At 38.4% G+C, this 16,847-nt stretch overlaps 1 protein-coding gene across 1 annotated transcript in view; it reads right to left on the reverse strand.

The window, feature by feature from the left end:
* The window catches only part of CYP7B1 (cytochrome P450 family 7 subfamily B member 1), a 183,252-nt gene that overhangs the window by 8,269 nt on the left and 158,136 nt on the right, over nucleotides 1-16,847 (reverse strand). Inside the window, exons 3-5 of the mRNA XM_081258105.1 lie at nucleotides 11,188-11,775; nucleotides 10,513-10,719; nucleotides 158-333 (exon numbers count right to left, since the gene is read on the reverse strand). Coding sequence (XP_081114231.1) covers nucleotides 158-333; nucleotides 10,513-10,719; nucleotides 11,188-11,775 — 971 coding nt within the window. The remainder of the gene's footprint in view (nucleotides 1-157; nucleotides 334-10,512; nucleotides 10,720-11,187; nucleotides 11,776-16,847) is intronic.

The raw sequence follows: 16,847 nt of genomic DNA on the forward strand, positions 1-16,847 counted from the left end.
GTAAATAGGAAAATGTTCCCATTGGAAGGAAAAACAGGAGTCATTAAGCTCTCTCAAATTCTTTCTGGAACAAGATGGCAAGAGAAAGATCACGAGGGAAAGGACTGTGCATGCAGTATCTAAGAGGGAGCGCTACCGGCTTAATGTTTATATTTACCTCTGGAGCTTCGAAGATTTCAGGGTCATAATGTAAGACGGGAGGAAAGATGCCTACAAAGTCTCCCTTTCGCAGACAGCAGTCCTGGCTCTCTAAGTGTAGTGTCAAGTCCTCTTGAACGACGCGAAAGATGCCAGAAAAGGAGCATAGCCGCAAGACCTCAAGAATGGTGCTTTCTGAAAGAAACAAGCAAGCAACATTTTATTAAAATGTGACCGCTCCTGAAAAGTGCTCTCAATTTGCCATTAAAGCACATAAACAATAGCTGTGATTGACAGGGAGATCCTTTCCCAATCAAATCCATTGAGCACCAGGAAGGAGCCAATGGGGGCTCTGAATGGGAGAGTGAGGAGGGGAGGGATGAGACCGCTGTGGCCCAGCCCCCAAAGCTTGGGGCATTTCACAGGCAGGAGACAACAGCGCTGTACTGGGGCAGAAAGTCATTAACTAGGAACTTCATAGGAAAGAATGATCTGCAAGAGAGGAAGTCTGTGTTGGGACATACACACTGGAAATTAAAACCGTATCCCAGTTAAAGTACACCACTGGTGGGTTATTTCACCAACCTTCGGAACAGTGATGCCTTCAAAGCCAGGCTTCGGCATTTACTAACCACTTAGGCAGTTAATAGTAAAGTAATTGTAGTAGTGCTTTCTGAGATAGCTTAACACTTAATTTCTTTTATGCTAGTTGTAAATAAAATGTGAGTCAGCATTTGCTGGAAAAATTTCAAAAGGAAAATACTTTAATAGGAATCAGAAGAAAACCGTATTTCCCCCAGCATCCAGGGAAAATAACAGCCACCATCATACCCTGGAAGATTCCAGAAGCCGAATGTCCTTGCTTTCCCAGTGGCCTTCACCTTTTGCTCCTAGCAGGACAGATTTTATGGCTAATTTCCGGCAATTTATCCTGGCAGTTTGAGGAGGAATTCCTTTGGGAATAATATGCATAATTTGCATAAATCATTCTGATAGCATGCATTATCAGCATGTAGCTCCTGTCTAGGTCTGCATCTTTGCCTTCATAATCAAAACTGACTATGTTTTCACCAGCGTGAATGGGTCTTAGAATAAAAAGCTTGATTCTCTCTAATCAGCAATGTGAAAAAGAGCTCCAAATTGAGCGTTCTTTCCCCCTTCACATGGTAACAAACGGTTGTATTTATGGCTTGCAATTTAGAATCTCTCTCTCTCTCTCTCTCTCTCTCTCTCACATACACACACACACACACACACACACACACACGAGGCCAGTTTCTTAGTGTTCAGCAAAGGTCTGAAATGTAGAATAACCAATTATTAGATTATAGAGGCGGGCAGGTCGGTGAGGGCTTGCATCAGCCAAAAATTAAAATAAATGCTATCTCCCCAAAATTGAAATCTATGCACAGCTTGCATAGGGCTATCAAGTAGCTTTGGGGACCTTCTCCCAGGAGGTTTTTCCCTAAGCATGCATTTGTCTAAAGAAATGAGGCTGTGGTCAGCTCTGTGTGGCCAGTGTGGTGATTCGATCTGACGTACAGTGAGGCTGTGCATATTCTTTTGGACTGCCTTCGTTATTATAATCAGGCAGAGTCAAATCGGTTTGTTGGTGACAGGGCCAGAAGAGAACTTTGGTTTTGGAACATGGACTCCACTGCAGATAGCCACAAGGCACCTGACACGACGGATTTCAGCTGGCAGGACACCAGCGACCAACATTTCTATGGTGAAAAGCAAGGGTCGGCTTCCCATGTACTGCTGTGGCTCACGTTGGATCAACAGCAGCATAACATCATTTTAGCTTGTGGTGTGAAATGGTAGCTGACATATGCAGCAGTGCTGTGCACCCACCGGGTCCAGGACGGGTGTGGGCAGAAAAAATACAAAAGCAAAATAATTGTGGGGTGGCCACGGTGACAGGGCAGGCATCCGAATGACACGGCCACATCCCATTGGCTGACATGCTCGCGGAAAGGGTGGCAGCTTGCGCCCACTGCAGTATCACAAATGACAATTGGGCAAGCCTATCTTATGCAGAAGTTAATCACAATAATGGAGCACAAAGTGTGGCTTAGCGGTCAGGTCATAAATGACAAATCTGTTTCACCTCCCAGTACCGGTTATGTGCGCGAGCCGAGGTTGGCTCTGGATGGCAGCGATCATGCTGAGAATCATCGGAGGACAAAAGTAATGAGGGGCATTATTATCCACAGAGGAGAGGGGAGCTTCCGTGGCTCTGCGTTACAACGTACAGACACAAAAGCCACAGCCTTGCCGCCAGCCCCGGGAAGGATGCAGGCAGGGCTATATATACGTTGAGAAGAATGACAACTGCACAATAAAAAAAAAAATTGCAGCCTCTACTTGTAGTTGTCATAGTTGAGCAGACACCAGCCAGTGCCACTGACAGACCAGCTGGGCCCTGGGAGGCCTTCCATGCTGCACAGTAAATTACCCTGCATGGCGGAGCAACATCTGTTTCTGTGCTACTGCCGAACAAACAAGGCAATTGAAAACATACCAAGGGATAACCAAGCAACAGATGAACATGACCCGCATTTTTTCCCCCCTTCTCACACTCGAGGTGCTAAACTTCATTGTGCAAGCACTCCACGAAAGAGAGGCCAGGTTGGTTTGATAAGGTGTTGTCAGAGAGATTTTACATATTTCCAAAATGGAAAGAAAAACCTGATAGTATTGTTATTCTTAGAATCTTCTTTCCCCCCTTCTATCTTCATTTCTTTTATACCAAAGCTAGCACTCAGTTCTCAATTCGCTCTAGAATTAAAAAAAAAAAAAAAACTTTCCATACACTTATAAATATTCAGTCTTTAAACCTAATTTGCTATACTTAGTTCACATGCCTTCAAGCATTTGTCTTCCAATTTCCACTGAATAAATGCGTACTAATGAGAACTAGAGCAAGCTGCTGAGGCAAAGCTGGGTGACTTGGGTCTGGCCTGCCACCAGCTTGTGATAGGCGGGCAAATTGAGTTAAAATGAAAAGTCTTGTCAGCTGAAATTCAACATGGTAGCCAAACAGCAAGCTGTCAATCATTCCAGCCAAAACAAGGGACTGCAGGTAATAAAAGGTCATTGTGATCATTAGTGCACTTGGCTTTCATATGCAAGTTAATTTTAATTAAACATGATCTCTATCTGTAAATGTTTTATAAAACTTGTGCATAATGGGTTGTTAATTTATACTTACATTTAGCAGGTAATAGGACCCTCTACTTACTAAACGCATTGTAGAAAAATGGCTATCAAGAATGCAAATATTTGGGGGGTAATTTACACCAGGCACTGCAAGGTGCCAACAATTGCAATTGTGATTAAGATAAGGCTGCCTGTGTTTTATTAAGAACTGAACTTTACTGACTAGTATCACCAGGGACCTGGATTACAGAATTCCCACAATGAACTTACACTTCAAAGCCTGCCCTGTCTTCTTCACTTGGCTAGGGAGATTTGTTTCTCTTTGCAGGATATAAAAATATTCCAATTAAGTATCCCTTCTAAGCAAAAAGCTGGGGAGTATGTTGAGCTAAGATGCTTTATAATGTGACGGGGAAGGAATATGGCAAAGGAAAGGAAGTGCTGGTAGAAAAAGGAATATACACACTTTCTCTTCTGCCCTCATAGCTCAGTTCTGGCTGTACTAATTGACAGATGATTCTCATTTGCAGATTTAAAGAGCTGAAGCCGTTTACGACAATCAATAATGCATGTTACAATGCAACCACAAATAGGCACATCCAAATTTCTGCCTCACACTTAGGCCATGTCTGGATATGTGGAATGAATATAGTGTGACATGGCCAGACTGTTAATTTGGGTCACATCTTAACGATTGGTGCAGACCGTCACACCATCTGATTAGCCATGGTGATCAGTGGATAGCGGCAGTGGCTGCAGTGAAATGAGCAGCCAGACCCTGCTGCAGTCGGCTGGGGCTGAACACGCCGATGGTCTTGAAAAACGAAGGTGGACAGGGAAGGGAAAGGGGGCTCTGGAGGTAGTGTGCGAAGGGTGAGGGTGAGGAAACAGAGTGAGCCTCCAGATGTGTATGCGAGTTTTTACAAAACCACCTTCAGGACAGGTGAGAAGGTAAATAAGGCACTGTTGTCATCAGACAATTTGAAGCCAAATAACTACTTTTTGGCTCAACACTTGTGTATTTTAAGTAAAGTTAAAAACCAATTTGAATTGGTACGAATGCCTACTTTCACTCTGCGCTGCAGGCACGGCTTTTGGTTTACTGCTAAAATACACAAATGTAAATTCCACATTCATAGAGTCAATAAAGGTACTATTAAGGAATTTCTCTGCTCAGGGCACTGGGCCACTGCTGCTGGTGGAAAAACAGAACAGAGAGTATGGATTTGGCCTTCACAGACACTACAATCTAGGTGTTAAGTCAGAAGGTACATATACACAGGAATGCTATCCAGGATCCTGGGGAAGATACTGTTCAATTTTTGATTGGATAACTCCAATGATGGCATTCAGAAAGTCCATTTTGGTAGCAAGTTATTTTTCATACTGAGCTGAATTTTCCTCCCTTAAATTTCTACCCTTTAGAAAACACAAAGGCAAAAAAAAAAAAAATTGAATCTCTCTTCCACATAACAGCCCTTTAAAAGTATTTAAAGATGACTATCATGCCGTTTTTTAATTGTCCATCGGAGATGATATGGCCTTTAGTCTTTAATTCAATTAGTCAATATATGCCTCTTAAAATGTGGTAGAGCTGGGTGTGCGATTTCAGTTGGAAAAGTAGAGAGGAACTACTCTCTCCGTCCTAGATACCACACTTCTATTAATATTTTGTTGGAAGCAGACAAGCAACAGATGTTTGAAGTAATATCTCTCCATGGACTTGTGTTAAGCTTTCTGATATCCTATAGGTGATCAACTCTGACAGCTCATTACAATCACCGAGGTGGTTTAAAAAAACAATAAATGTTCCATAACCGGCCAATAGCATCAGAACCACTGCATTAACTAAACCCTTTAAATTAGTGGTGTTGAACCTTGGTTGCACATTAGAGTCACCTTGGAAGCTTGTGACGCCATCAGCCTGCACCCCAGACCAGTGAAATCATGACCTCTGGGGGTGGGACCAGGTCTGAGTACTTTTTAAAGCTCCTGAGATGATTCCAATGAGCAACGGAGGTTGAGAACCACCCTCTTCTGCTGGGCCACACATTCCCTCATTCTCTTCTTACGCAGTTGATTTTTAGACCTAAGTACCATAATTTGGATTCTTATTAAATTTCCCTTTCAATCCTTTCAACTCCTGTTGCTGCCATTCATTGCATTATGTAGCCCTCTTTGTTTTGTGCCGAGCTGAAAATTTGACAAACAGCCAAATTAGTATTTTTCACTTTTTAACCAATGTCTCCTTATGTTACCTATAAAACTCTCACTACCTGATTTCTGGTGTACGCTTTGTGGGAGATACCTCTCTCTCCTCCTCCAGTTAGAAATTTCTAACATGAAGTAGAATTTTTACCTCCTGTATATCCTCACTGGAAAAGAGGATTCTGTTAAACTTTACGACTGCTGTCTAAATTACAGACACTTTTAATTTTTCAAATACACAATTATTTTATAATAGTGAATGAGCTTTTTCAAAATAACACCCACAGTTACGACAAATACATCACACTAAGACGTTAATAGTAAGGCAAACTGTGTGTGTGTGTGAGGGGGGATATACTGGAACTCTCTTTGTAATTTTTCTGTAAAACTATTCTAAATAAAAAGTTTATTTTAAAAAACCCTCAAAATTCTGATGTGAACCTCTAGCCCCAACCTCACCCCCAAACCCAACTGCATTTGAGAAATCGTGATACATATCCTTGTGAAATATAGTGGGCAGAGTCTCTGGTACATTTCTAGGGCATTTTCCCCTGAGTTGACAACATTTATAGGTTAGCGCTGAAGTTAGGTAGAGCCGGCATCAATTTCCGGCTCTGCCACTATCTAGCTGTACGATTTGGGTTGGTTAACTAATCTTTCTGCACCTTGTTACCCAACAATTAAATGAAGATAATAATACTTGGGGATTAGATAAGCTACACTTGTGCTTACATATATATATATATATATATATATATATATATGAGCTAGTACTTGATGATCATTAAATAAGCTACTAAAAGCCTGATACATAGTAAAATAATAATTATGAATATTATCATAATGTCTCATCCTGAAATTAAGAATACAGTTAGCACTATACCATCTAGCCCACATTTTCTGATCTAATCATGTGCATATCACAGCTGGCTCTGATGAATCAAGATACAAAGAACTCCTCTCCCCTCTCTGTGTGGACAATGAAAAAAGACTCCAAAAATTCTGGTATCAGATAGGTTTGAGGGGAAAAGCGTGAGCGTGGCCAGAAAACCCAAGTTAAAATCCTGCTTCTCGCCTTTACCTCCATGACCTTATTAGCCAAGTTATTTAGCACCCTGAGAATTTTCTCATCTATAAAAATAATGACAAAATAATAGTTCCCCCCGTCCCCCAGTATCTTAAAGAAGATCATATAAGTCCATAAAATTGCTTTGAAATATTGAAGTCATTAATATATTTAACATGGACTATGTCTAATGATAATACCAACTTGGTTCCTAAATAATTGAAAATGAAGAAAACAACATAAACATCATAGGGATGGCACTGAGGTTAAACATCATTTTGGTGAAAACAATAGACAACATTTGTTGAACCCATACTTTTTAAGTTACTTCAATACATTTTTCAGGAACATCTTGAAGTAAGAAGTAGTACTCAATGAGATTATTTGCTATCCATTTATCAAAACTTCAATTTTGAGAACTTTCTCTTCTCACATTACCTTTTTTTCTTATATTCTCTCTGAATCAGCTTTTCTACTTTTCTTTTTCCTATATTGGAAACCTGTAGTTCTAAGTCCTACCTCTACCCCAGGTTCTTCTTTCCGGGAAAACAAAAACATTCTTACTTTTCTTTTAGAGCTTCTCAAATTTTCATTCTATCAGCAACTTTTCCTATGGAAATTTAGGCCCCAAGTAACAGTTATCTGAACCCCATTGTATATATTATCTTATTCTAAATTTATATTTAATTGTAGAGACCTTTACTAAACACTGATATTCAATTTTAGTGAGGACCTGGTAAACAGAATCTTTATAACAAGTTCCATATATAAAACAATATAGTTGTGTTTTTCTTTACCTAAAAGAAAGGGGTAGGGGCTTCCCTGGTGGCGCAGTGGTTGAGAGTCCGCCTGCCGATGCAGGGGACACGGGTTCGTGCCCCAGTCTGGGAGGATCCCACATGCCGCGGAGCGGCTGGGCCCTGAGCCATGGCCACTGAGCCTGCGCGTCCGGAGCCTGTGCTCCGCAATGGGAGGGGCCACAACAGTGAGAGGCCTGCGTACCGCAAAAAACTTTAAATAAATAAATAAATAAATAAATAAATAAATAAATATATATATATATATATATATATATATATAAAAGGGGTAGAATAGTTGTAAAGAAAGATGCTCAAGAGCACTGGAAAAAAGCATAAATCCATCACAGCCTCTTGCAACGGATTATTGCTTTGAATTGCGTTAACAGGCTTGATATTTAAAAGCCCACTTGATGCTATACGTTTTAAGTTTTGCTGATGTTGTGTGTATACTGATGTCAGAGTAAATCTGACACATGCGAGGCCTATAGGATTGGGCCACGACTGTCAATAATATGTGCACGATGATCACATCACGATAAGCCTATGCCCCCTCGGGCTCTGTCTTCAAGGATCACTCTAAACAAGAGAAATCATTTTTGTTTAGGAATAACGTACTGGTTTCTACAGCACTCTAACTTTCCTTTCCAACTTCGCTTTATTATCAATGCGCAATGACATGCAAAATCTCTGTAAAAAAACTCCTTTCCCTTTGTTTGCTCTACCAATATCAACATTCTCCTTCCTGGTTTAAAAAAAATGCAGCATTCCTTTCATCCGTTTTTCTTAGAATAATAAAAATTCAAGATATCTTTCTTTAAAGAAATTGTACTTAGAATACATAGACCACTTTCTTTAAGGAGATGAGAGGCACATACACTCATCCCATGCAGTGCACTGTAAGCATTTAATTCTGTAAATCTTGCCTTTCCTCATATAGCTCATACCCTTTTGATAGAGAGAAATACTCACGATAGAGCTAGGACTAGATGCAGAGGTTATCTGTTGTGAGTCTGATTCGTATAAAACTTTGCTTCAATCTGCATTGAAGATGCAGTCTGATAGACGCTGCTTCAAACCGTCTATCTGGAGAAAGCAAAAAGTGGACCCTATTATCTAGAAGATTCAATTCTCGTAATGAACACCACTGGCCTCTGCTGGTACCCGAGGTTGTGATGAACGGGGTCTACCTTCTAGATTGCTGAAGGTGCTTCCTGTACTCAGGTGGGTCTCCAGGCAGTTGGGATTGGTGATGGTCATGTGTTGATGATAAGTGAGCTGTAAATGTCTGAGGGCTCCTGGATGAAAATCTCTACTCTAGTGATGGACTTAAATGGACCCGATTACGGCTCTGGAGCCTGCCATTTCTTTAGCTTGAATAAATGTAAACTTGTCTGCTTTAATACCACAATTTTAAAATGGTCTTTTCTTTCAATAGTGAGAAGTTAAGAGTAAACAGAGAGTTGATGAATTTCAACTAAATTTTAAGAGTTTATAACTGTGTTCTGAACACAAACACATATTCCTTAAAGTTATTTGCTTTACGTCCCTGTATACATTATCTGACTCATAAAATGCAATTGAAATGACTTGAAGAAATGGGAAATGCAACCTTGATATTCATAGGAAACATAAATCTTCTACCCAGAAAATACTGTGTGTCTACGTGAAAGCAACTACCCGGAACTTTATGCAAAGTTTGTGCATTTGGTCCCCAGTCATTCTAAAAAGAAAAAGAAAATAATATTTGTATTTTAATAATGCTGGGATTATTTTCCTTCTCCAAGCAAATATAAAATTACTTTGATAATGCACTTTGTTCTACAGCGGAAACTAACACAACAGTGTAAGGCAATTATACTCCAATAAAATAAATAAATAAAATTACTTTGATAATGTGTGCTAGAAACGGCGTGACTGAATAAGCGAGCCAACTGTCACTACAAGGCAAGCTTCCTGCTACTGCCTATGATGGGTCTTATCCTAACCAGTGGGAACAATCTCCAGAACACTTGGGGCCATTCTTCTTAATGTCAGCCGGTGGTCAACACTGATCAAGACCTGTAGGGCCTTTGCCCCCAGAAGTTCCCATCAAAGAACCTGGAGCATATTTAAAAGGGAAAAAATTGAGACCAACATGGGCTAAAATACTTGCCTACATTGTCAAATGAGGAAAGCAACAGAGATATATAAAGACTTGCTCCTACATTTGTCCAAAGGGCCCTGGAGTAGTGTACAGTAAAAGAAACCACAGGATGAAATGTCAATACAGACAAAGCAGAGAATAACTCGTTGGATTGGAATTTAACTTTGGGAATTAAAATTCATTCACATAATGAGAGTGGTCTTATCAAAACCGGAAAAGGCGAATCCACTGTTATCAAAAGCTCACTGTTACAGGCACACAGGCCTACGTAGAAAAAGAAAAGTAAATTAGTCACTTCTGACCTCAAACGTATTTGAAATAGTGACCATGCATATCTCATGAACCAGTGACTATTTTATAAAATATTGACATTTCACATGAAGTAATTTGTAGTTATGTCTTTTTCTTTTCCCTCCCTCACTCCCTCCCTTTCTTCCCTCCTTTTGTTTTTTTTTTCTTACCCAAGTGTGTTTAAATCATGAACTTCCAGTGGAAATCACTCTTACTACATTTTTGCGAATCATACACTGCAAGCTGTATAATACATCTTAATCTCTGCCTGAAAATATAGACACCATTTTAGGGAGGAATAAGTGTGTTTTGCACACAACTTGTCTGTCTGAAATACTTTCTTTTTCAATCCTGAATACCTTTCTTGTTAAGATAACCCAGCATCGTTTGGAAAGCATTAACACACCAACAGATGCTCAGAGTCTAGTGACTTAATAGGCATAAACCTTTTTTTAAAAAAATAATTGCAAAGCTTTGGTTTAGCCTTTTGCATACCTTGCATAGTTAATTACCTAGGCCTTAATGTTTACATGCAATGAGACTATCTACAGCTATAAACTACATAATTTATAATTGATGTAAATGGGTGTTATTATGTCAATTAGGCAGCTGTGTCCTCCACCTCTTGGTAAACAGCTTTGAGTGATAAACTGACTTTGCAGAGAGGTACCTTCTTTTCTTCATAACAGATAAAAATAAATTACCAAGGTAGACCAGGCTGTCCAATTGTTCTCTGGTGAGGTGGATGGAAAATCCAGGCCCTTTCTTTTGACCTGTTGACTGCAGCAAATGGTCAATTTCGTCACGCAGCACTGCCATAGCTTCTGGGTGCCGTAGAAGGTAATACATCGTCCAGAACATAGTTGGAACAGTGTTTGACACAGAGGCCCAGAGCAAGCCTAAATGATGTGCTGGGAGAAAATAAGTGAAAAGGAAGATTAATAGCGTTTATTACACTGATTAGATTTGCAGTGTGCTAATTAAAAGATGTTAGGACACAGACCCAGCCAAGGATCAGTGCATGCTAATGAGCACCAATAGGCTTCTGAAGTCTAATTTTCTGCTTAATGAGAATAGTTTAAAATGTAATGTGTGTGTGGTGGGGGAGGGGAGGGAGGATGAGATAAGAGGAGTAAATGCAGCTTAGTTATACTCTTTCTCATTATCCCCGTTAAGTATCTTGCATTACCATCTCAGCAAAAAAAAAAAAAAAAAAAAAAATCAATTATCACAAAGGGTTGTTTCAGAGTAAAACATTTTATCATTAGCCAATTAGAAAGAGCATAAAAATTCTCAAGGTCACCATTTTGTATTTTTATTTCAAAGGTCTACTGTAAATTATTTTATTTTAGACAAGCCATCATTCAGAAGTTTCTTACCTCCTATTTCAGTGTCCTTGGGCATATAGTATTTCTCCAGGATATCTTGCCTCATTTGAACAACTTCTGACCATCCTTGAAACTTAGCTAAGTTTTCTGTTGTCAATTGTTTTATAAGTTTCGTTCGAACAGACTTGATGTTTCCTAGAAGCTCAATGGGTATGCCTGATGCTAAATGTGTGAATTTGCCATCAAATTTAAAAAAATCATCTCTTAACTCAGTAATAAATGTTTTCCTATCGTCAGCGAGAACATTTCCATGCATGGTTGTAAACGTCATCTCAAATATTACTGAGCTGCAGAATGTCAACAAATATTCCGTGTCCCAACTTGTGGTTTTTAAGAGTTGTGGTCCAAAAACTTGTTTTAGAGTCTGCATTGCGTTTTCCATCAGTGTGTCCAAATGCTTCCCTCGTAAAAGTTGATAGCTAGTATGAATCTTGTCGTTCAGGTCATGATATGTCATCATCTTTTTGATAGAAAATACTCTCATTAAGAATTTACTAGTAAACATTTGAAAGCTTAATTTTTGATTTTTTACCACTGACTGGTACTGGAAAGGGTCCAGGATAAATGTTATGTAATTTCCTAAAAGAAATAAATGAGAATATGAATTCATGTGGTAGTAAAACAAAACAAGATATCTGAAATTTGAGAATATCTTAATCAAAATTAGAAAGACCTTAATAACTCACATCTCAAAAGATTCAAAGTACAATAAAAATCTATTTGATTCAAAATTCCACTACATATTTCCTTTTAAAATGGAAGATGGTGGGAAAACGCTAGAAGCTTGAAGTTAAATATTCTGAAATTCTTAATGACTTTCAAAAAGATAGTTTATTCTTCAAATTTTTATTTTAATGAACTACCAAGATATTTAAATTATTTTTTAAATAGTCTCAAAATTCATTACTTAAACACTTCTCATATTTTTCCCCAATAATACAATCAGAAAACAAAGAAGCAACTCAAATTGGTAAGATGCTACTCCTTTACTGATCACTTACACTGCATAAAGACCTTTTTCATACTTGGTATTATCTTAGCTTTGATTGGATACAATAATTTTAACTCAAGTAACTGAAGATGTGGTACAAAGCAGGTACTCACAAATGAACGTCTAATTCAATACTAACAACAAATCACAAATACCAAGGTTTTCATTTTATCGATGAGAAAATAGTAGCTCAGGGAGATTTAGTAACACGTCCAAACTCTCATATTGATTTGTGAGCGCAAGAGGATTTCAAAACTAGAACCCATCCAATCACGCTTTCATCCATTCATTCATGCATTCATTCAACATTTATTGACATCCAGATACTTGGTTGGATCTTTCCTTTTGAGATAAAGATGTAAAGGAATCATTGTATTGTTATGGACAGTAATACAGCAGAGGTGGGAACACAACGTAAGGGCAACAGGAAGTGAAATATGCCTGGAGTTACCAACAAGGGTTCTTTGAGGACGTGACATTTGGCATTTTTATATATCAGTCCAGACTTAGGGTACTGGTTAAAAATACAGATTCCTTCCTGATTCTGATTCAGAAGGCTTGAAGGTGGGACCTCCAAGTCCCTCAAGTGATTCTTATAAGAAGGCACATTGAGGAACAGAGTCATACTGTGGTCTGTCTCTCCAAACTGGCATGGATCTTGGAGATTCCTAGTTGCACCCTCTCCAGCATTTATCAGCTAAAGAAAGTGAGGAGAAGTTAAGAGCCAAGATCATGCCGCCATTTTTAGTGGCAGAGCCTAGACAAGAAGACAGTCCCCACACACTGTTCTTTTCCTTACACAGTGCTGACTCCTTCTCACTGGAGGGCTGCTTTAAGACTCCTGCTAATTAAAGGTAATATGTAGGCAGTATTCAATGCTAGCATTAATAAGTCTTCCCTTTCCAAGAACACACATGAAATTTAGATGATCCTACAACTTTAATGCTTATTTGTCTTCTAGAAAACAGTAAATAATTGGACATGAAAGTTTGTCGAATCATCTATACTTAGCTCTTCACCTCATCATTCCTGTGTGTGTGTGTGTGTGTGTGTGTGTGTGTGTGTGTGTGTGTGAAGCTTTCTTAGATGAACAACTTCTCACTTGTTATTTATGGTAACTCAAACAGCATCACAGAAATTAAATTCAATTTGGTACCAGATTTAGGATAAAGTTTTGAATAATTTTCAACCTAATCCTAGAAACAGGATAAATGTTTTTTGTTGTACAATTTTAAAACAGAGTTTAAGTTTTTAGTGTACATGAATATACGTGCTATAATTCTTTTTCTAAAAATAAATCGTATGGCTTGAATTGTATTCACTCTATTTCCCCTTAATTTATTTAATAAGGTGGGCCAATCTAGGAATGAGGGTAAAGCTAGAAGAGACTACTCATTCTGGTCAGACCCTAAAGCTGTATCTACAAAGTAAACTGGGTTTTCTTTTCCCCCCGGAGAAGAAAAAAAAGGAATCAATTGGATTTGGGCATATTTTATGACACCTGCTTTACCATGGCAGCTTAATTAAATAAAATTGCCAGCATCTGCCTGACAAATAATTGAAAAAAGAGTGAATTCTCTTACTTTGCAAAAGATATAATTTTAGGCAAGGCTGTGCATTTTCACAGGTGGTGATTCATACTTTTCTCCTTTCACTAAACAAAAGGATTTTGCTTATAAATATCTTTACAGAGTTATTTTAAATTAGTCAGTAAAATTCAGAAAATGTATAAAAGGCTCAGTCTGTAAAACATAATTTTTAGAGAATATTTTGAATTTTTTTCTTACCAATTTTCTATATTCATCAAAATCTAAGTGGAAAGGCAAAACTGTATTCAGTTTTGCCATGGCAGCAGAAGCCACTGGCTATTGGCCTACTGAAGTAGAGGCTTCATGTACTTTACAGTTTTTATCTAGAATTCATCAAAACTACACATATATTCCCTCTCTCTATCTTTCTCTATCTCACCTTGGGGGTAAGGATATGGGAAGAAACTATGAGGTTAATTTCAAATAAAAACAGTAAAAGCTAAATGTAGAAAACTGTGTCTGGTTAGCAACCAATTTTAATATTTTTTTAATAAACAGTTTTTTGCATACAGGTTCTTTTAAAAAATCATTACTGATTAGTTTAAAGCAATTTGTAGATAAAATTCTCACTCTTTTCAAGACTCTTTACACTCTGGGGTCTGTATTTTCTTTTTCTCCTTCTCATTTGGATTTTCTTCAACATCAAGGCATTATGCTTTACCGACTCTCTTATCTGAATAAGATGTGGATTGCTGAGTAAGACCTTTTGATTTTCTGGATTTTACTTTTTGAGTGGGTTTGGAAGTACTAATAACACTGGAGATGCTAGCTGGCTTTCCAACTTTTAATCTTCAGTATAAACAATTTAAGCTAAGTTTTCCAAAATTAATATTAATTTAAACCATCTGTCTACCATCTGCTAACGTGAGATGCAAAACCAGAGTTTCTTTGTAATCTTTAATCAGACAGTTAGGAAAACACATATACATTCATAAAATGAATTTAAATTTCTTAACAAAGGAAATTTGAAAAGTTATTCTAAAGGCCATGGATTCTTGGAACAAAAATAACTTTTGTTCCAGTGTGGTTTTATGTAAATGAATGCCAAGTGTCAACAAGCAAGTTGCCTAGTTCACAAAGATCACAAGGTAGAAACAATATCCTTTGCTGTGTTTTCAGAAGGGAGAAGAAAGCTATCAGCGGCTGATGTGATATATTGATTTAAAGAATTTCAGAGTTTTCATTTGTCTAAAATATAAATGTCAAAATGAGGCTCACTTTTGCAAAAAAATATACATATATATAAAACCATCCTTATGAGCAGTAAATTTGAAATGGGGTCAAAATTTTTAATGTATTCTTTACCAATAATTTCATTGTCTTCCTTTTTTAGGAGTTGGCTGGGCCTTAAGATATTAACCCCAGCATTCGTGAATAACCTGCAAATGATCGTTTACTAACTCAACAGCCTTTTCACTTCCTTCAAAATTACTTCTTTTAGGAAGGTGAAGCTACATGATGCCAAGTATGTCACTAAATGTTAAAAAAAAAATACATCATTCACTCTGATGTCTTATACACAAGAAGTTTGACATCTGGATCATTATAACCTGAATTCTGATGCTTTCATTTCAGATACTTGGTGCTGTACAGAAACACATCCAAGAGAATTCAGAACAACTATCTGACTATTTGAAATAGAAATGCCCAGTCAAGAAATATGAGATAAATTGGAACTTTAAAGAAATTTTCCGGGCTCCCCTGGTGGCGCAGTGGTTGAGAGTCCGCCTGCCGATGCAGGGGACACGGGTTCGTGCCCCGATCCGGGAAGATCCCACATGCCACGGAGCAGCTGGGCCCGTGAGCCATGGCCGCTGAGCCTGCGCGTCCGGAGCCTGTGCTCCACAACGGGAGAGGCCACAACAGTGAGAGGTCCGCATACCACAAAAAAAAAAAAAAAAAAAAGAAATTTTCCATAACTATAACCTTTTGATCTCCATGTTTAGCTGGCTCTTCAATAGACGTTTTTTAAATGTCAAGCTGAAAATATTCATTGGAAGAGTGGACTATGAACCAACTTTTTATTTTATGAGAATGACCACATTATACTCCCCCTCTTATCAGGGAGATTTCGCTAGCTGTTGACAATGATGTACAGTGGTGCTTCGCTGGGGTGACATCTAGGGAAAACGATTCCGCTGCACCACCACACAAAACCAATTAGAGAACTATTTTCTGCGACAGGTCATGAATTTACGTGGTTTCTCATGAAAAGATGTACCTTTTAATTTCTTTATTAAGATGACATCCATGTCCCTTGAGACTTTTGGGGATGACAATCATTTGCTCATCACGCAAGAACATACACTCACTGAAATCACATCATGGGACAAAGGTGGGAGACACTGTTCCTCATTTCACATTTTCCAAATGAGCTATTTTGCAAACTGATCATTAGAACCACATACATTATAAGGATTTTTGACAGGAATTTATTCAAACTCTAGGAAGAAGCTAAAGGGAAGTAGCAGTTCGTATTCAACTAAGGTTGTCTACTGTGGAGTTTGAAAAGATAGCCATGGCCAAATTATTTAGACATTAGAAATTCAGCAAGCTTCTCAGTATCTAAGATGAAGATAAAGTGAAACTGGTTTATTGTTTGTTTTCTCTTTTCTTCTTTAACATCTTTATTGGAGTATAATTGCTTTACAATGGTGTGTTAGTTTCTGCTTTATAACAAAGTGAATCAGTTATACATATACATATATCCCCATATCTCCTCCCTCTTGCTTCTCCCTCCCTCCCACCCTCCCTATCCCACCCCTCTAGGTGGTCACAAAGCACCGAGCTGATCTCCCTGTGCTATGCGGCTGCTTCCCACTAGCTATCTGTTTTACACTTGGTAGTGTATATATGTCCATGCCACTCTCTCACTTCGTCCCAGCTTACCCTTCCCCTTCCCCGTGTCCTCAAGTCCATTCTCTACATCTGCGTCTTTACTCCTGTCCTGCCCCTAGCTTTTTCAGAACTTTTTTCTTTTTTTAGATTCCATACATATGTGTTAGCATACGGTATTTGTTTTTCTCTTTCTGACTTACTTCACTCTGTATGACAGACTCTAGGTCCATCCA

This window comes from Mesoplodon bidens (assembly GCF_964165515.1).
Source record: "Mesoplodon bidens genome assembly, chromosome: 16".
Taxonomy (NCBI): domain Eukaryota; kingdom Metazoa; phylum Chordata; class Mammalia; order Artiodactyla; family Ziphiidae; genus Mesoplodon; species Mesoplodon bidens.